Source organism: Erpetoichthys calabaricus, chromosome 3 (genome assembly GCF_900747795.2).
Source record: "Erpetoichthys calabaricus chromosome 3, fErpCal1.3, whole genome shotgun sequence".
Taxonomy (NCBI): Eukaryota; Metazoa; Chordata; class Cladistia; order Polypteriformes; family Polypteridae; genus Erpetoichthys; species Erpetoichthys calabaricus.
Genome location: NC_041396.2, coordinates 274,965,024 through 274,987,438, shown reverse-complemented (window position 1 = coordinate 274,987,438; position 22,415 = coordinate 274,965,024). Strand labels below are relative to the sequence as shown.

The 22,415-nt window shown below is 37.6% G+C and overlaps 1 protein-coding gene across 1 annotated transcript; it reads right to left on the bottom strand.

Annotated features, from left to right (window-relative positions):
* Positions 1 to 540: 540 nt before the first annotated feature.
* On the bottom strand, positions 541 to 22,070 carry LOC114647612 (cytochrome b5 domain-containing protein 1-like). Its single transcript, XM_028796219.1, has 4 exons — positions 21,950 to 22,070; positions 7,918 to 7,994; positions 4,573 to 4,791; positions 541 to 558 (listed from the first exon to the last, which is right to left on the bottom strand). The coding sequence occupies exons 1-4, from the start codon at positions 22,068 to 22,070 to the stop codon at positions 541 to 543; spliced, it is 435 nt and encodes a 144-aa protein (XP_028652052.1).
* Between the last annotated feature and the right edge of the window lie 345 nt (positions 22,071 to 22,415).

The window sequence follows — 22,415 nt, the reverse complement described above, 5'->3', positions numbered from 1 at the left end:
ATGACACCTTTAAAGCAGTGCCAGGACATTCTTGGCACCTGTTCTTGAAAGTCAGTACACTGTATTATATAATTAAGGACAGTGAAAAGCTTTATAATTAATTTGAAGAGCTCACCAGGCCAAGCCACTGTATAGCAGGGCCACGGCCTGCACTGTGTTCTATTTTTGCAGACTCAGAAATGCACCTGAGACTAGGGTCATTTAGAAAACAAACTAATTCAAAGTGCCTCTCCTTATCTGGGTCATCTGTCACGCTTTCTAACAGCGAACACTCAGGCACGCTTAGTTGGCTCCAGTGAACCGTCATTAGTCATCAAATGACATTTCTCAAGGGAGGCATCTTGAATAATCACTAGACCAGTCACAGTAAAACCTACAGGGCAGAGAAAAGCTGCTCAGAGCTCTGTGAGATCATCGTTATAATACAAGTGAATGGCTGGGATCCAGTCATCCCTCTCCATGCGCATGGCAAAGAAGTTGTCATCCTCATCCCTCACCCCGTTCTCTTCTAGAGTTTTGGACATGTCCATTTCAGTACTATCATACTTCCAAGTGTAACTATTTATGTGAGAGTTGTACTTGATACATTTTTCCAGAATGTCCATCATGGTGTCCTCTGAGCACACCTATTAAAACACAAAAGAAAAAAAGGCAGCCTGAAAGAAAGTAAACTTTGCCTGTCTTTTCAATAATTCATCCATGCATGTCAGTCTGAAAAAGCCTCTAATATTAAGAAAGCCCTCAACATTTCTGATTGAAAATAAAAAAGCCAATGAGTTAGGAAGGAAACAATTTCAGATAGCTTAAAAATATTTTAATTTAATTTATACAGCGTTCTTCAAAAAAAAGCTGTGCCTATATAAATATATAGCTGTACTATATAAATATAATTGCAATGCCCTCAATCAGTCTTTTAAATTTTACTGGCGTGTGTGATTTCATTTACCTGTTTTGCATACTAAGACTTCATTTTAACCCTCAGATTACATTTTGTCCGATTGTTTGTTTGACAATCATGCAAAAATAACTGAACCAAATTTCACAAAATTTCGCATTACGGTCGCTGTAGATTCAACTTACAATACACAAGGTATAAGACATTTTAAAAACTTCTTTAGAAAGGAGTGTGGTAATAAGGGGACAACCCAAAAACTGTGCGTTATTCTAAAAATGTTAAGTCAGTTTGTAATGAAATTTAGCATGGATGATAAAGATGAACCCATTTAAAATCCAGGTTACATGACATTTTGAATATTTAGGGTGGTTATATTGGGGGAGCAAAGGATGCCATCACTTTAAAACAGCTGAGTCAAAGTTCTTACATTTTTTTATGTATGTTACTGTTGATAGAACTTAAAATGTAGAATATAAAGCCTTTCAAACCTTCCATTGAGAAATTGGATTATATTGGGCAGGGGAGTGCACAACTAAAACCTCATTATTACAACAAAATGATTCAGCCAATGGAGATTAATCTGGCATATAGTTTAGGTTTGGGTTGGTGGGGTGTAATAGGGGGACCAACACAAAAATCATGCATCACTCAAAAATGGCTATGCCTGCTTTCATGAAATTTAGTATTTACATTATTGTTCAAGCAATTTAAAAAGCAGGCTTCAAGGGTTTTAAGAATTTTGCAAGGGGAATCACACATTACTCCAAACCAGCTGACTGGATGTTCATGAAATTTTGCATGTGTATTACATTTTACTCAGCTTAACTTACAGAGTTTATGGAGTTTCAAAAGTTTCATCACAAATAAGGGTTCAATAGAGGAAACACAAAAACTAATAGTTTTGCCAGGCTTACATTCCATGTCAGTGATTCAATTATTCAACAAGCCATACAATTTATTAATGTGGGATTAAATGTCTACTTGTGAAACCACACTAAACCAGAAAAGTAGATTTCATGGCTCCAACCCAGCAAGGAGTTACCACAATTATGGAATCCATTCATACAAAACATTACATTAACCCTACACACACACATATATATATACTAGGGGGTTTTGCCCCCTGCTTGCTTTGCTCCCCAACCCCCCCAGCCTGCGCTACGTGCCAGCCACTTCACATCTCTGCTGCTTGGATATGTTGATTTCACTTTCACCAACAACAAATCTTTTAATTCTCACGGATACGCCTCTTCTCTGGGAAGAAACACTACTTTTCCCTCATGGCACCACGAATTAGACGATCTACAAGTCTCCGACTTAAACTTTAAAGCCGAACAATATATTTGATCTCTTCTCGCTGTTCCGTTATTTCATCGAGTAATAATTTCCGTTTGTTTTCGTTAATGCGATCTTTACTATCGTTTTTTGAGGCTTTCGAATATTAGTATATTAGTACTTGCTCTAACCTGCTCTGCATGTGTATCGCGCCACTGTTTTTGAATTCTTTACAATGTTCTACTTTGTCATCTACTCTTTGTCTTTTATTTCTGGCCCCAGGCGTGGTTAGATCTCTTGGCACAAAGTCTTGTCTCGTGGGATGTGAAAGTATCTCTCTGAAAAAGTCATGTCTCGATGGGAAACAAATCTTTTGTTTACCTCCTCTTTGCTCGATCAGCTGCTGGCTTGCTGCTGCCGCCGTGCCACATGGTCTGCATCTCATGTGGCGCTTTGAACATTTAAAAGCCTGTACAGCAGCTGTCCTACTCTTTGTCTTTTATTTCGGCCCTGGGTGTGGTTAAATCTTTTAGCACAAAGTCCCGTCTAGCGAGACTTGAGTTCTTGATATTTTTTAGTTTATAATTTAAAAACGGAATAAGAATCTGAAAATCTAACCACATCACATTAAAGTTCGATACATTTTGAAAAGAATGATACCAAACATATATATATATGTAGGCTTTAAAATAAGCCTGATTTAAAGCATTACAAAAAAACGTGACATTAAAAACGTCACTGTTGCACTTCCATTGCACTTTTATGCTTAGGATTTTATATACCTGTATATAGAGTAGATACAGTATAAATACCTGGCAGTGCCGGGTACTTTGGCTATAATACATAAAGCTGAATGAGTTGTGCGTTTTATTGGTGTACAAATCCGTAATGCTGAAACTATCTGACAAATTTTGTACAGGTTCCCCATTTGCACAGGGAAGACCATTGTCTGTGTTGTGTTTGAGAAGACCTTTTTAGGGACAACACCTGCACTCCTTACAGGTTGCTAATAAGAATATAAACGACATTTTGCAGCAGAACTTTTTATCACTATGCATATTATAATTTTTAAGCTCTGTATACCTAATTTGTATGCCTAAGAAAGAGAGGTTGGAAAATCATTCAAAGTACAGCTCCAGCTACAACATGTCTTCACTTTGAAATTTTCATCCATTCATTTTCTGAATTACATTTTTTTTACCTCTAAACTGGGCACCAATCAATTACACACACCCACACTGTTGTTAATACCTACCAGAAGAATGGTACTCAGAGGAATTTAAGATGGTGGAAGTACACAGTGGGGCTATCAGGACTGAAAAGGGATGGCAGAAGTTAGAAAACCAAAGTAAGCTGTCAAAATCAGTCATAATTATCGTATTTGCAATAAATGTTGCTCAAGTCCTCAAACAATTTCTTAATTTCCCCTTACTAACTCTCAAGAAAAGTTGGTTTTAGAATGGAATCCAAATTTGTGGATGTTAAGTGTAGCATGCCACCATCTTAAATAGGGGTAGTATGGTGACATCACAGGACACACCAATGGCAGAATTTATGACGAGCAGCAAGTGTCCTTGTCAGCAATTTATATGGTCACAAAATGACAATAACTATTAGAAAAACAAATACAAAGTGGACAGGGTTGCAGGGCAGCTAGAGCCCATCTCAGAAGGCATGAGGCACAAAGCCTTAGACGGTGCAGCGGTGCATCATGGGGTGAACAAATATACACACAATTTAGCAACACCAATTCACCTAAGCTGCATCTTTGAACTATGGGAGGAAACCCACCTAGACACAGGGAAGAACATGTAAAGTCAAGGCAGGGAGCACCCAGGACATAATCCTTGGTCTCCTTATTGCAAGACAGCAGTGCTACTACCACACTACCGTGCTACCCCTTTATGTGTCATGTACTTAGTAAATACAAACAGGTATATCAGTTTTTAAACTGGCAATATTTTAGAAATTTAATTTACTCCAAATAGTTTTGTCTCATTATTTGTTGGCATTTTCAAGTTAAATTGTGACATCAACATTAAAACATTGTCTGTTATATTATAAAACCAAAGACTATATAGACATCACTTTGATATTAAGAATGTGCTTGTAAATAAAGTCAAATAAAGTCAAAGAGTTCAAAAAACATACAGTAGTACTTTTAAATTGAAGTAGTTGCTATTATTATTGTGTCATTACAAGTTATTAAATAATATCAAAAGCTTACAAATTCATTAAATCTGAATTGTTACCTTGCAACCATGCGTTTGTCTCAGCATTAGTTAAAGATGAAGGTGTGAGGCTAATCCAACTAATCTGGTACTTAAAAATATTTTCTGCTCTTATCATAAAAATGTAAAGTGAAATCAAAGAAGTATTACTATTTTTTTTTTTTTTTTTACCTCTAAAGTGTTTTCTTGAGATGTCAGTGTATTTATAATGCGGATATTTCTTGTTTTGATTGTCAGACTCCCAATGTGGTACTTCCTGTCCTTCCACCAGGGACAACCAAAGTCATTTTGCCAGTCAGTGCGGGGTAAAGGAGGTGGAATATGAAGAAACCGGCCATATGGAGTGTAATATTTTTTGCATCCTGTCATAGGGTCAATGTGGGTGCGGATCTGTTCAAAAATATACATAATAAGAATTAATCACTATTAACAACAACTGTAGCACCAGTAATATCTTCCTCATGTTTGAACCCACTTTTCCCATAAGAGAGAGACAGGTATTATAAAACTACTGGATGAGGCATCAGTCAGTCGCACACATTCCCATTCCTGTTCATTCAATAAAGGTCAGGTTGAAGCATCAAAATAACTTTGAGATAAAAGATAGAATTACAGGCCGTGCCAAAAATAGCATAAGAACACAGGGAGAATGTGCAATCTGCTCATAGTGACCGTGTCAGGCATTTAATGCAGGTCAGGGGAGCTGTGAGGGAGGAGTACTAGTCAATATTCAAACCAGCCAACCCGACAAACTTCAACAAAATCATTTTTTGACTGACACGTAAAAATACTGCAAGATATTACATTTTTCTATTTGAAATCTAAAGCTAAAATACAACACAGTACATTGGGGTGCTTAATAAGGGCTGCAGTGGAAAGTTTGTAACCTTTACCTACTCCCAGAGGGACACAGAGGCTGCAAATTTTACTTACTATTGAAATATGTGGACATATAATCCATAAAATAAAATGCCAAGAACTTGGAGTATGAATTCTGAATGCATATGTATTGTGTCCCAGGGAATTATCAATAGATGTGCTTACAGGGACCGGGCTTTAATTACAATAAACTTGTAAAGCCCCAAATAGGTTGCAACTACCTAAACATTTTTAATTTCCAGAACATATCAGGGGCGGCACGGTGGCGCAGTGGTAGCGCTGCTGCCTCACAGTAAGGAGACCCGGGTTTGCTTCCCGGGTCCTCCCTGCGTGGAGTTTGCATGTTCTCCCCATATTTGCGTGGGTTTCCTCTGGGTACTCCGGTTTCCTCCCACAGTCCAAAGACATGCAGGTTAGGTGAACTGGCGATTCTAAATTGGCCCTAGTGTGTGCTTTGTGTGTGTGTGTGTGTGTGTGTGTGTGTGTGTGTCCTGCGGTGGGTTGGCACCCTGCCTTGGATTGGTTCCTGCCTTGAGCCCTGTGTTGGCTGGGATTGGCTCCAGCAGACCCGCGTGACCCCATGTTCGGATTCAGCAGGTTGGATAATGGATGGATGGATGGAGAACATATCAGGTCATAGGTTTTCAATTAAGAGCAAGTTCTAGTCCTATTAGTTTGTGAGGAATCACATGACAGATGGACAGACAGGCATATAGACTGCCAGCTTTTCAGTTTGAAGATGATTCTTAATTTGAAATGAAGTCTTTCCTTAAATGGCCTGCATGTTGCCCTATTGAAATTTAGAAAAGGGCTGCATACTTATAGCAAACCTGCTTAATCAAATCTAGGGTCAACAGGGCTTGTTTCTATACCAGTAGTACAGGGGGGAAGGAAGGAAACACCCCAGGCAGGTCAAACACATACATGTCCAAACTCACACTGTCATAAATTTAGGGACAACAGTCAACCAAAGTGCACCTCTTTAGGGATGTAGGAAGAAAAGAGTACCCAAAAGAATGACACACGGACATGAGAGCAAGCAAACTGTGCATAAGCAATGCCTAGGTGCAGCATTTGAGTCTAGAATACTAGATACACATACACTGCCCCCATAGCTTATGGGGACACTAAATACTAGGCCAACCAAAGCATACATACAGAATTCTACTAATTTAGTCAAACTGCTTCATCCAAATGAACGCCTTTCTAAGCAGAAGGCAGTAACCAACCCTGAATGGTAGTGCACAGAACTTTACTTGTTTTACTGATCTGTACTCAGTAGCACACAAAACAGAGAGACCCCTGTAATATTTCTGTGAACTTATTCAAGTTTTTAGTGTAATGCAAGTTCTAAAAGTCTAGTCTCATTATTGGCTAATTCTTTTATATGTTCTGTGGTAAAGTAAAACACGGTAAAGCAATAAACAAACAAACATGTGGTAAAGCAACAGCACCGTTGTTAATGAGCCTGAGTGATTGTTCCTTTTCACAGCTAAATATTTTTAACGTCTGTAGAATTTGGGTTCTCCTAACCCTCCCACTATCTCAGCTAATTTAAGTGAAGAGTGTGGAGATGGTAGAGTACTACAAACGTCTGGGTACAGGATAACTGATGATCTTAACCCAGAACAAATTTGCAAGAAGGGGCTGAGTTTCTTAGGAAACTCTCTGGTATTAAAGTGGACAAAACCAACATGACATTTTTTTTAAAATGCTTTTATTGAATCTGTTGTTACGTTAGATTTGCTTTTATATTTCGGATTGACAGCCTCAGCATTAAGAAAATATAACAACATTAAAGAAGTAAAATGATTTGACTGCAGAAGATATATACATATAACTCTGAGCTGTATTACAAACAAGTCTGAAAGAAAGCAGACTCAATTCTATCAGTAGCCATCATCTGTCTCCTAAATATCAGTTGTTGCCATCAGGCTGTAGATTTAGGTTCCCATGGGTAAACAGCAACAGATTTAAGAATTCTTTTTTTCCCAGAGTGATAAGCATTTTGAGATCTATTACTTGTAGGAATGCTGAATTCTGATTTTATATTATTGTGTGCTAAGGTTATTCTTCTTTGTACAAATCTTGAGTATGCATTTATGATGGCACTGGTTGTTAGTTTTTGTGCCTTGGCTAATTTTCTTGTATCGGTGTAACAGAGCTTTATATTTTGTACTTTACTGCTACAAGCAAATTTCTCTCTGGGATAAAAAAATCTGCCTATCCTACTTATCAAGTCCTATCCTGTAAATTGCTGAGGAATATTAAATCTACTTAGGGGGTACTTAACCAATGTGAAGTTAATTACAGTAAGGCTGAAGTTCCATAAAACTCTCAGAGTATCCTTAAGATGTAAGATTAAGGTATTTGGTGGCAGCAAAACGACCCATCCGCCGCAGTCGTCCAGCCCCACCATGGAACTTTGCACCCCCGCTCAACAGTTTGCCAAATGTCCAAAGGAATCTCACGTGCGCCTTTCAAGCAACACGATCTCCTACTGACATCTAGTGGCAATCCCCGGTATTGTTATTTGTAGAAAAGCCAAGACCCACCATAACATTTTTTCCCTTCCAGTTATCTTCATTTGAAAAAAGCCTGGTAGAACATTACAAGCCCCAAAACCATTTTACTTACATCTTTTGTCTCAGGGTCAAACCAGTGACTTATGTCTTTCCCGGCAGAGGTGATAATAGGCCAGATGAGTATGTTTCCTAGCAAGAAATAATTAATTTCAGTTAAATTGTGTAGTGCAGGGCAGATGCACAACATGATAAACTGAAGAATGTATGGCTCATCAACAACTTTATTATTAAAAATGATAAACATTACTGAACTTTATGGTTATTCTTTGCATTTAAGCAAAGTTTATAAGCAAGCTTTTCAGCGGATTTATAATTGTGCAATTTTCTGTTCTGCCCCGCTTTTCCAGACTGTATACTTTCAAGTATTTATATCAAGTAAAGTAAAAATTATATATGCATAGGGAAATGAAACAACGTTATAAAGTTTCAGAAATTTAACATGCATGATCAGCAACACAACTAAGGAAAGAGTTGCCTTGTCCTGAGAGCCCAGTGGGCATGAACGCACTTGAAATCTCTGACAGGCACCCCATATGGATTACAAAATGTTGATGGTGGGTTGATAAGACTGGTAAGAGTTTTCCACAGAGTAGTGAAGAGTACTTTAAAAGGATGGGTTTAGAGATCCGTCTGAGAAGTAAAAGATGACACAGAGATTTGTAAACTAGTTTAACTGGAAAACAAAAGTAATTTTCACAGAACTAGGATTGGTTGGAGCCAAACATTTTTGGTATATTTTTTCCTTGATGGCTCAAGAATGGAATTACCTCAGAAAGGTCATTCCACTACTAGCACAAGTTTGGAGGCCACTTAATAGGTAGTCCAGCTTTAAATAACTGATTAGCATGAAGTCTTAATTCATAATGACATGCAGAAAGAGAACAATAAAATGCCAGACTCCATAAGTTAGAAAAACACATCAGAAACCTAAAAGAGCCAAGAAAAGATCATCACTTAAGTTGTGACAGTTAAAGGGCACTTCCATTTCCAGTGTTTTGTCTGTTTGTCGTTGATCGCTGCCCAGAGTGTCCTATTGACATCAATACCTTGAGTAGCATAGGGAGGAGGTGTTCAGAGATTATTTTTAATTAATATAAATTAATCAGGATAGGGCAGACACCATTTTTAATGAAAGGCAAAAGAAGAAGTGAGCAGTTCAAGTGCCCTAGGAGACAACTAAAACTAAGAAATAAAAAACAAGCGCATGAAATAAAATTATAGGCAAACAGATTTCAAGCCAAAAGTTGTAATAATTTCTTATTTTTTCTTAACTCTACTGCAAAGTTTTGTTTACAGGATCAAGAATAGATCCTTAGGCAGTGGGGTATTCATCCTCAGAGTCCAAAGTGTAGACCCCTTGAGTTATGAAAATGGCGCCCCTCAGGTGATGGCACCCTATGTGGCCACCTATATTACCAAATGGATTTTTTAAAGCATTTTATTGATTTTATTAAAATAAAATAACATTCCGTACAAGCAAGTCAAGTTTAACAAAACTAGGTTTGAACCAAATCAACCCCAACCCATGAGAAAGAGAGCTAGGTCAACAGAGTAAAACTTTAAACTAATAAAAATAATTAAACAGAAAAATTAATAAATTAATAAAAATAAATAGAATAAAAAAGGGGGGAGAGAATCTGCCTCCTCAATTTAAATGCTTATTCTAAAATATTATTGATTAGATCCTGCCAGGTTTTGAAAAAGTTTTGTACAGATCCTCTAAGTGCGAATTAGATTTTTTCCAATTTCAGATAATATACAGTATACCCTCAGTTACCCACTGACTTAAATTAGGTGAGTTAGGATCCTTCCAGTTGAACAAGATAAGTCTACGTGCCAATAGTGAAGTAAAAGCAATTACAGTTTGTTTGTCCTTCTCCACTGTAAGCCCATCTGGAAGAACACCAAACACAGCTGTTAATGGATTGGGAGAAATTGTGACACCAAGGCTGTCTGATAGGCATTTAAAGATTTTGGTCCAAAATTATGTTAATTTGGTGCACACTCAAAACATGTGGTCCAATGAGGCCGGAACTTGATAGCAACATTCGCAGGTTGGATCTTGCTCTGGAAACGTTTTGGACAATTTTAAACGAGACAGATGTACTCGAATATATAATTTTAAGTTGAATAACTGAATGCTTTGTGCATATGGAGCTCGAGTGAATTCTGTGCATTGCTACCTTCCACTCCTTTTCTGAGATGTTGAGTGAGAGATCCTTTTCCCACTGTACTCTGGGATCTTTGAAAGGGAGGGACTTTAAAATGTTTTTATATGTTATGGAGATGCTGTCTGAGTCCTCAAGACTGATCAATATTTTTTCCGGAATAGAGGTAGGTGGGAGGTAAGAAAAATTTGGGGAGTTGTTTAACAAAGTTTCGCATTTGAAGGTAGTGAAAGAAATGTTTTGCTGGAAAGTTAAATTGGGATTGTAATTTTTCATAGGATGCGAAGACGTTGTCTATGTACAGATCTCTAAGTGATTTAATTTCTAATGTTTTCCAGATATTAAAATCTGCATACGCTTGAGAGGGTGGAAAAAGGTGGTTCTTGTGCAGAGGTGCCACAGATGAAAAGCTTCTCTATTTTAAAATACTTCCTACATTGGTTCCATATTCTGAGTAAGTGAAGCACAATTGGGTTGTTGGTATATTGACGATGACTTGTGCTTATTGGGATACAAAGCAACGAATTTAAAGAAGTACTGCAGGATTTTATTTCTATTGTAGACCAAGCCTGTGACATCTGTTTGTGTCAATGTCCATGTTTTTATAGCTCGTATATTTGCGGCCCAGTAATAAAATTGAATGTTAGGTAGAGCCATGCCACCTTCTGCCTTAGGTCTTTGTAGGGTCACCCTTTTGATACATGGATGTTTTGAATTCTAAATGAATGAGGTTACAGTTGAATCTAATTTCTTAAAAAATGATTTATTGATGTATATTGGAATGTTTTGAAATAGAAAAAGAGGCTTAGGAAGGATATTCATCTTGACAGTATTAATTCTTCTAGTTAAAGTGAGATGAAGGGTAGACCATCTATGCAAGTCTTGCTTAATTTTTTCCATGCAGACAACAAAATTTTGTTGATAAAGAGCTTTATGTTTACTTGTGATGTTTACCCCTAGGTATTTAAACTTATCTGCGTTGATAAAAGAAAAGGTGTCCAATCTAATATTGTGTGCTTGAGAATTCACTGGAAATAGCACACTTTTATTCAAATTAATTCTGAGACCAGAAATCTTTTGAAATTCTGTTGGTATTGTTAGGACTGCAGGCACAGTATTTTGTGGGCCTGATATATACAGTACCATATCATCTGCATATAGAGAAAGTTTCTGTTCAGGTCCTTCTCTGATAATCCCCTTTATCTCATAAGCATTTCGACAGTGAACTGCCAGTGGCCCAATGGTGATTGCAAAAAGCAGTGGTGACAAGGGGCATCCTTGTTTAGTACCACATTCCAATTTGAAGTAGTCTGAATTAATGTTGATAATACAAACTGAAGCTTCTGGACTGGTATACAGTAGTTTGATCCATGTACAAATGTTCGGGTCAAACCCAAATTTCTCCAATGTAATGAAAAGGTAGTTCCATTCAACCATATAAAATTCCTTTTCTGTATCCAATGATAATATCATCTCCGGGGTGTTAGACTTTGTTGATGAATTTATTACATTAAACAGGCATCAAAGACTGGAAGCTACAGTAAGTGTCTGTCTTTAATAAATCCAGTTTGGTCATGTGATATTACCGAAGGAAACACTTTTTCAATCATTCTAGCTAGAACTTTGGAGAGTATCTTAACGCCATTATTCAGAAGTGAAACTGGTCTGTATGATGCACATTATAATAAGTCCTTATTTTGCTTAGGAAAGACAGTAATTAATTCTTGGCGAAAGGTTTGAAGTGGAATTTGATTGTCTCTAGCTTCTGTAAAAGTTGCTAATAAAAGAGGAGCTAGCTTAATTGAGAATTTTTTTATAAAATTCAGCAGGGTAGCCATCCAGGCCTGCTGCTTTCTCACTCTGAAGTGACTTTATAGCATCTAGTAATTCTGATAGTGCCCGAGGTTTATCCTATTCCTCTGCACTGAGAGCATCTAGTTGTGGTATCTGTAATGCAACCAGAAATGCATTAGGTTGTGTCTTGTCTTCTTTAAACTCAGTAGAATATAAGGACTTATAGTAGTCTCTAAATGTGTGTATTATATTTTTATGGTCAATGGTTTTGTTTCCGTCTATGTTGGTGATTGCTGGGATTGCATTGTGAACTTCCTGCTTGTGGATTTGTTAAGCTAAGATCTTATTAGCTTTCTCTCGATGTTCATAGTAATGATGTCTTGATTTAAAAATGAGTTGCTGTGTTTCTTTAGTTGTCAAGAGGTTGAGTTCTGAATGCAGAGCTTTTTCCTATGAAGTGCCTCATTTGGACACCTGGCATGTTCTTGATCTATTCTGGTAATTTCACTGATTAACTCTGATACCTTTGAGATAATCTGTCCTCTTAAGGAAGCCTTCAGAGTTTCCCAGAGTATTCCTGCGGAAACCTCTGAGGCTGTATTTGTCTGTAAAAAACATTTTGATTTGCTTGGATATAAATTCTGTACAGCTCTCGTCTGCTAATAAAAGTAGGTTAAGACACCAGCTAAAAGATGTGGGGCATAATGATTTTAGCTCCATGATCAAAGGGGCGTGGTCAGAGATAACAATAGCGTCTTATTTGCAAGATTTAATCGTAGGCAAGAAATTGTTAACTATAAAGAAATAATCATTACCTATAAAGAAATAATCAATTATTGAGTAGCAGTGATGCACTGGAGAGTAGAAGGAATATGCTTTTGGGTTTGGATTTAGAAATCTCCAGGGGTCTGATAAGTTGTGATCAGTTACAAACTGTGTAATTGTCTTTGCAGTGTTAGATGTCATCACCCCTGTGGCAGGAGACCTATCTAGGTCTGGATCCATCCATCCATCCATTTTCCAACCCGCTGAATCCGAACACATTTAAAACACAATTAAAGTCCCCAGTCATTATAATTTTATGAGTGTTCACACTGGGAATTGATGCAAATACGTTTTGGATGAATTCCCTATCATCCACATTGGGGGTGTAGATACTTTACAGTTAAATAAATGACCCATGACAATCACATATCTCCCTTCAGGATCATATACATCTGAAACTACAAATGAGATTTTTCTATGAATAAGAATTCCCACACCCCTAGTTTTCTTTGTAAAGCTGGAATGGAAAATTTGGCCAATCCAGTCTCTGTGCAGCCGGAATTGGTCCTTGCATAATAAGTGGGTCTCCTGTAAAAATACTATTTTAGTGTTTAGACCTGTTAAGTGAGAGAATACTTTCTTTCTCTTTAATTCATGATTCAGACCTTTAACATTCCAACTCACAAAGTTAACTGATTGTTCATGGAGACATTGCTTCTGAACTTTTGTTGTCATTTTGTAGTCTTAATTTAAGATAAGACAACTTTGACCTTAATTTCCAATTTTCCCAGGAGTTATTGCCATTGAGCCTATTGTCACATTGGCACTTATAATTATAAATCACCAAATGAATTGACTGGCTCTGCAGACAAGATCCAAAACTAGGTTAACAGCTGTTGCAAGCTGCCATCTTAATTAGGAGCAGTGTGTGATATCACAAGGTCACAAACCATGCGACTAGTGTCATGGATTTCTTTTAAATAAATGTTCTGAAGTCGCTCTACAAAAGGTTTGATTATTTTTCACACCTGCCTAAAACTTTTGCACAGTACTGTATATATATATATTTGGGATGGGAATCAAAAAAATGAATCGCATAAATGTATGTAATTGAGATTAATCGCATTTAACATTAAAAATCATAAAATAAATACAGAAATCATGAAGTAAACATACACTGAATCACAAAATTAATGTAGAATCAACATAAAGGATTTTTAAAAAATTTAACGGCATAGTTTAAACTTAAACAATGACCTGAAACCTGACCTTTTAACAAAATACTACTTGAGCAAGCACATTCTGAATCTGAAAGCCTTCCTAAGAAAACGAGGCCAATGTATCAGTTCCCAAATTGGCATAGCATATGAGACACAGACATGTCAAAATAAAATTAAAGTATTGAAACAACTGTGGAGTTTGAATGCACTGCTAAAGACTGATTTAAATGAAATAAGCATCTCTTAATTGGGTATACATTAAAACTTGTGTTAAAGTTCCGCAAATGCCACCTAATTGTTCATCACCATCAATGACTTATTAAATTATACTTTAAACAAGCGTTTTTCAACTGGTGCGCAATGAGAATGGCCCAGATATGCTGTTTAGGACCACCTGTATGAGTGGGCAAAGGGACGAAGCAGTTGGGAAAATGTGTCCAAAGTGCTCACTAAGTACTGTGTCTCTGAATACCAACCTCCAAGCTACTTTTTTTTTGCCAGGGTCTCTGATAGTCATGCCCCTTTGGATAATTTAGCAAGCATATAGATTTAATACTTTTGTGGTTGGTAGAATCATAGTGTGCCACCACAAAAAAGTGGTTGGAAAACATTGCTCTACATACACATTTGCACCTGGCAAACTAAAAAAGATCTCTGTAGCTGCTACCTTGCTTAAAAACTGACACCATGTATTACTTGGATGGTAATATTGCGTTCTTTGTATACATTAGTAAAGATACTGCAAACTGGAATAATGAGTAGGGATAATCATTAAAGTTTTGTTTTATAGAATTTTGTTCATTATATTAGAGCAGTAAGAACTTTAAGCTATCTGGCAGACTGACAAGTTAAATACCGAGGTACTAGAGTCTAATCTTAGATTTTAGTGCCACTCAGGTCTGGTCAGGTTGGGGAGCATGCACTGCTACATCACGTTGTCACACCCACCGTACGATGAAACAGCTCGGGATCCTGGTTGGCATCCCCCCAGGCAGACATGCGGTCCAGTCCAACCCTCAAGAAATGACCATCTATCTGCCACAGCCAAGTGTTACGTGGGCATCCCCTTGGCCTGGTCCTGCCACTTGGGCCCTCAACAATGAGGATCCTGCGACCCAGACCACCCACTGGGAATTGCGTCACATGGCCGTAGTGCTGTAAGTGATGCTCCGTCACAATGCAGGTAATGTGCTTTATTCAAGACTCCGTGAGCAACCACTCATTTGAAAGAAAGTCAAACCTGTGGTACCCAAGGATTCTCCAATGAGACACAAAACCGAAAGAGTCCAATCTTCGTCTCAGGTCTCGCAATTATATAGCAAGACAGGAAACACCTCCTTTTGCATAGATTCCAGGAGTGCTTCCCATCCCTTTCCAGCGACTTCATGACCCCCCCATGCTCTAGGTTGGTATGTATAAATCAAGGAAATGAATATCAGTGCCACGTACTGACATTTGGCTAGGCATTATGAAACATGCAATTTGAAATGTTTTAATAAAATTTTATTTCTCAAAATATTTAAAGGTTGTATGCAAATATGGTACTGGATGTGCACGTAACTGTTTAGGTTCACACTTAACTTTGTTTGTATTATAGTTTCATAATGTTTAAAAAAAGAAAAAAAGAAAATGCCGCCCTGATCTAAGCACTGCCCAACGCAATTGCCTCATTGCCGGCTCTGGATGCAACAATATTTTTAATATGTTAAACAGGCCACATTAATCGCAAAAATGAAGGTGTTAACTTTCCCAGGCCTATTTTATATGGTGGCTCTGCACTGTGTATCTAGAAGCCCACTTCAAATCCTGTTACTGTCAGAAGGGATTTTACTCCGTCGGACCCCTGAGCAAGGCCCTTAAAAGGAAAAATAACTCCAGGGGTGCTGTACAATGGTTGACCTTGTGCTCTGACCCTCATAGGCCATGTGAAAAGATAATTTCCCCATTGGGATTAACAAAGTATACCAAATAATAAAAAGGCGCTGATACCATTTTTAATCAAAATAACATTATATTGACTTAGAAATATAGCAAAGACATTGCTTATGTTGCTAAAGGCTGTTACTACCTAAAATAACTGATTTTAAATTTATTATTCACATTTGATGGCAAAGCCCTATTTTTCAGTGTCCTAATGGTCAACCACTTTAGTTCATTCTTAATTAGTCATGTATAAATGCTAATTGGTTATTAGATAAACCTTTGGAATTACTCTCAAGCGCCATTAGATTCAAAGTATTGTGTTAAGGATCTCAATACTAAATGAATGAGAAATTTCAGTTTTTGATTTTTAATAAATCTGCAGTCCTTTCTGAAAATGTTTTCACTTCGTCATTATGGGTTATTGAATGCACATTGATGGGCAAAAATGTCAAATTAATCCATTTAAAATTTTAAAAAAGTGTTCAAAAAGTGAAGTGGTCTGAATACTTTCTGAATCAACTGAGAGATGACGGCATGCGTTATTTGACATCTAAACTCTGAACTGAAGACCCATAAGGCAAAGAAAGTACTCAGAAAAGTGAGGGAAAGGATTGTTGACTATGGAATGTTTCTGAGTTTGAATTTGTTTTTATCTTGATTTTGGTCATAGGTTTTATATTTAAATGCATTCATATATATTCATTCTTTGAAAATATGGAGGAAAAATAAAAGATATAAAGTTTTCTTAAATAATTATTTTTCATCTGCATTATTGAGCTGAAAAATGGAGGTGCATGTAAGAAGAATAAAACTAAACTGATAAAGTTTATGCAGGATTTAGTCAAATAGAGAATCAGTCCAAGATTCAAAGGCCTGGAGGCAGCAGTGCAGGAGGCTGGGATGCATTTTTTTTTTTTTGCCTCTGCATTATGTATATTAGGAAAAAGACAATAAAATTGTAAGATGAACTGAGGGCGTTGAAAGAAAAAATCAACTAAATCTGGGGAAACTGACTTATTTCTCCCTACAAGATATTTTGAGAAAGTAAAAAATGTATAGCATGTTGTTATGTATATGGGGACTGCCACTTTCTTAGTCTTGTTGCCAAGACATGGCTACCAGTTGCTGGGAAATGGCTGAGGATTGTCTTGGTTATAATTAACTTCTTGGCTTTAGAACTCTGCTTTTGTTTTTGGTACCTCGATTTTTGGTTATCGATTTAAACTTAACAACTGATTGCCTTCAATTATAGCTCTGATTTTGTCTTGTTCCCCGACTAAATTTCAACTCCTGAATCTTATCATTAAAACCTTTACTATCTCATTCTGTGTCAATACTCAGGGAAAGAAGATGTGTATTTTAAGGAGAATTACAATTGCCTAGACAAGTTTAATTTCTAGCCCAGTAGATGTCTATGCAGAATTTGCATGTTCCTTTCATGCCTTTATGGATTTCCTAGGTTTTGTTCCACATATAAAAGATGTGACGCTTAACCAGGCACTCTAAATTAGCATGAGCAACACAGTTTTCAGGGTGAGGTAAGTTTACGGGTGCTAAATGTAAATGATGGTACTTGGAAAAACATTCAGTTTATTTATATATAATGAATAATAATACATATAATAATTGCAATATAATTACAAATAACCAAAAGTAGCATATCTACCTAATCAGACAAAAAATCATTTAACAGTGCAATGTAAAAGTTTTCCAAGTCTTCACTAACCCTCATGCATAGTCCTTTATACTCAAGATGATAGCCTGAAATCAAATCAGTTTAACATCAACATCAACTTTCTTGCAAAAACCCGTCCAAAATTTTGACATAAATTGTGGTCTGCGGTCTGAAATAATAGACCTTGGGAGTTAATTGAGACAGAAATAAATCTCTCTATTATAAAAAAAAAAATCCTGGAAAGCAAGGCTACGATACGTGATCTTCTTGGAAGTTCTCGGAAGACATTTAAAAGACCCACGAGACAAAAGAGACTTGCCACGGAGCGGCTTGCAGGGACCGTAAACATGAGACTTGGTGCCAGGAGATTGTCCCAGAGACGTGGAACATGAGATTCTTGCAAGACATGCCCTACTTACAAAAGATATCATATTATAAGAGCACACCCATCAAAAAACACTCAGTGGTGTAAAAGCACGTAGTACACACAGATCATGTGCTCTCAGCACATATAAAGCGTATAAAGACAATACGAAAAATAGAGACCCAAATGTGTTGGAAAGAAAAAAAGGCAGATAAGAGATTATGAAAGCAGTGGAATTCGAAAGGCTCAAACACACGATGGCACGATACACATGCAGAGAAAGGTACAGAATATGAAAGCAGTAAAATTTGAAAGTATTGTAGCATCCTAGCCAGGTTGAGGGCTTTTTGGTTTTAAGTGACTGTTAGGTCTGATTGAGAGGGGCGGAGTACAGCACAGAAGACTGATAGCGGGGTACTGATTGATGCGGTAAGGGGGGGCTAGAAAGTTGTGTTTGGGGTTAGGAAGTCGGTGATTGTTCAAGTAAAACTTTTGTGACACTTTATCATGTCAGTCGCTACAGTATCAAAGAAAAGATAGAAAAGATTGCATTACCGCAAACAAAAGGTGATTAATCATCAGAACCAGGTGTAATTTAAAAAATAGCAGGACAAATCGAGGTTAGAAATAAAAGAAAAAGAGTAGACAACAAAGTCTTTTCGCATTCGCATCATTCAATGCACAAAACGTGGATTTACACAATAATGGACCATACGCTATGAGAATCTGTGGTCCCGGAAGAGTTAAAGGAACAACAAGTTAAACTTCAAAGAATACACAATTCGGTCAGGTGTATATTGATGATCACGGAGAAGCGATGAAAATTTTAACAGGCAAAAAAAAAGGTGATGTATATATTCTGCGAATTACGTTACACACCAAAAGAGATCGTCATATGCCATTCGTTTTTAAATGTTTACAGTTTACCGTGAGAATAGCTTTTGCTACGACAATCAATAAATCACAGGGACAAACATTAGAAAAAGTCGGATTATTTATTAGAGAAACAGAAACAATATTCACTCACAGGCAGTTATACGTTGCATTGTCACAATGTGTCTTCAAAAAATATTGTTGTTTTTAATGAAGCTTTAAAGTAAAAGTGCAAATAATGAAATTGAAACAATTCCAAAGAAAAAAAAAAATTAAATTTTATAGCCAATTAACCAAACACAGGGGTTGGCGAGCAAAGCGAGCAGGGGGCGAAGCCCCCTAGTATAAGGAAAAAAAAATCACCAAAGATTTTGCAGTGGGCAAAAATATTATTGGAATAAAATCAGAAAAGTGGCCTACAATGACCAGAATAACTACATGATGTCTTGAAGAAATAAGTTATTAGCCCTTAAATGAGAAGGATAAAAGAGTTCATACCCTATGAAAAAATCAAAATATCATCTATATACACCAGCACAGAATGTCCCAAATAGTCCTGAAATATGTCATTAATAAAGGATTGAAAAATTGCTGGCACATTGGCCAATCCATATGGCATGTGGTAGGGCCAAGTATTCATAATGACCATTGCTCAAATCAGAAATTACTGGTTCATCACCTGATTTTCCATTTGTTTTCTAAAATTACCTTTTTTTTCAGAGTCAAGAGAAACACAATGCAAGTCAACCCTGTTCGGGGCGCCAGTCTATTTGAGAGCATGCAAATGATCACAGTATTGCAATTCTCCAGGTCATGCTTCTCTTATGTTTGTGTGGCAACTATAGTGCCCTGAAAAGTATTCATCCCCCTCTGTGTTTGTCCTGTTTTGTTGCATTACAATCTGGAATTGAAATGGATTTTCATTTGGATTTCATGTAAAGGACTGAGCAATATAGTCCAAATCGTTGAAGTGGAATGAAAACCAAATACCTTGTATATACAGTGGAACCTTGGTTTGCGAGCATAATTCATTCCAGAAACGTGCTGGTAGTCCAAAGCACTTGTATATCAAAGTGAATTTCCCCATAAGAAATAATGGAAACTCAGATGATTTGTTCCACAACCCAAAACTACTCATATAAAAATGATTAATACAAAATATAAAGTAAAAATACATAAAACAAATTAACCTGTACTTTACCTTTGAAAAGAATCATGGCTGGTGTGAGTGAGTTTCTAAACTCTTGTGGGATTCCACCCAACGGGACGACACACGGAAGAGCGTCCCAAAGCAATCGCAGTCTCCCAGCGCTGTAGCAGTTCGCCGTAAAAGCGAATCCGAAAAGATCGTGGACATGCTATAAGTGCCTGCCGCCGATGGGTGATACAAGGAACAAGGAACATTATAAATGCGCAGGGCCCTGCCTGACTGCTGTGTCTGTTTCAAGCTGAATAAAGCTGGTGTTGCTAAACTACTGAGACTCAGCTTTGTGTTTTAGTGTGCAAGACGGGGACTCGCACGTCACAGCACACACACGCGCGCGCGAGCACACACACATACACACGTGCGCGCACACACAGTCACAATGCTAATGCTGTAATAAACACTATATGCTCGTACGGATGTTTACTATGAGTGAGGCACGCCGACTCAGACGGAGAATAGGAGACGATTGCCCACAATCCCGCAGCTAGAGAGAGAAGAACCATCAGCTCAGTTGTGATCACATGATGCTCAGCAGACAAAGCGTATACAAACTACTCATACTGCAAGACCTCGCTCGTTTATCAAGGGAAAATTTATTAAAAATTTTTGCTCGTCTTGCAAAACACTCGTAAACCAAGTTACTCGCAAACCAAGGTTCCACTGTAGTTGTAAGTGTACATGAATTCACCCCCCTTTGCTTTGAAACACCTAAATAAAATCTGATCTGACCGATTAACTTCAGAAATCACATAATTAGTTGATTAAGGTCCACCTGTGTGCAATCAAAGTGTCACATGATCTGCCACATGATGTTTGTATAAACAGACCTGTTCTGAGAGGCCTGTGACTCTGCAGTACCATTAAGCAAGCAACATGAAGACCAAGGAACACTCCAAAAAGGTCTAAGACAAAGTTGTGGAGAAGTATAAGGCTGGGTTATAAGAAACATCCCAAACATTGAATATCCCATGGAGCACCATCAAATCCATTATAAGAAAATGGAAAAATATGGCACCACTACATACCTGACAAGAGAAGGTCACCTACCAAAACTCAGAGACCGGGTAAGGAGGGCATTAATCAGAGATGCAACAAAGACACTAAGGATACTAACACTGAAGGAGCTGCAAAGATCCACAGCAACGAGGGGAGTAGCTATCTATAGGACCACATTAAGCTGTACACAGCACAGAGTGGGGTTTTATGGAAGCATGGCCAGAAAAACACCAATGCTTAAAGAACAAATAAGAAAACACATTTGGACTTTGCCCAACATCATCCTCAGACACATGAAAGAAGGTTCTCTGGTCAATTGAGACTAAAACTTGACTTTTTGGCCATCATGGGAAATGCCATCACCCTGAAAACAATATTCACACAATGAAGTATGGTGGGGTGGTATCATGCTGTGGCAATGTTTTTCATTTTTCAATTATTTTTTTCATTTTTCATTGACAGGGACAAGAAAACTGGTCAGAATTGAAGGAAATATGGAGGGCACTAAATACAGGGCAATTCCTAAGGAAAACCTGTTTCAGTCTGTCAGAGATTTCAGACTGGGATGAAGGTTCACCTTCCAACAAGACAATAACTCTAAACATACTGCTAAAGCTACACTGGAGTGGTTTAAAATAAAACATTTAAATGTCTTCTAATGGCCTAGTTATCAATCCAATTGAGAATCTGTATCATGACTTTAAGATTGCTGCACATCAACTCTAACATGAAGGAGTTGGAGCAGTTTTGCCTTGAGGAATGGGTAAAAATCTCAGTGGCTCGATTTGCTGAGCTCATTGAAACATTCTCCAAGAGACTTTCAGCTGGAACTGAGGCAAAAGGTGGCTCTACAAATGACTGACTTTGAGGGGACGCATACCTATGCACACTCATGATTTCTGTTTTTTGTCTTAATTACTGTTTCTGTCACATAAATATTTTGCCAAGTGGTAGGCATGTTGCGTAAATCAAATAGTGCTGCAAAAATCCATTTTAATTCTAGGTTGTAATGCGACAAAATGGGACAAACACTGAGGGGGATGAATACTTCCACAACTCACTGTACGATTCCCTACATCCATCCCCACACCCATCTTACCTTTATTCTCCTGTACCAGAGATGTTAGATCATGCACTTCACCCAGATATGACACCCAAACATCATTGATGCAACTGTGACTTGACACCTCCCTTGGTGTATAATATTTGGGGAGTCCCATTTTTGACTCCTCTGGGCTCTCTCAATTTTTTAATTGACTTTATTTTTTCTATGCCAGTCACTACTGCAAAGGTTCAGGTGATCACCAAAAAAAATGCCTTGAGCAGCTGCAAAGGAATTGTTTGGTTACCCTGCGATGAAGCAGCTCATCCCCGTTGTATGTCTGCAGGTAGGAGCGTAGACTGGCTGCACCTAACTGTAAATAGATAATCTTTATGGATCTTTAATTCATCAATATTCTATTAACATAAACATAGAGGATTATTTCATTGCCACCTGGAGCCTACAATGCACACTTTCCTGGCATTACCATTGGATGTGGACTGTCACTAATAAAATCACCCAA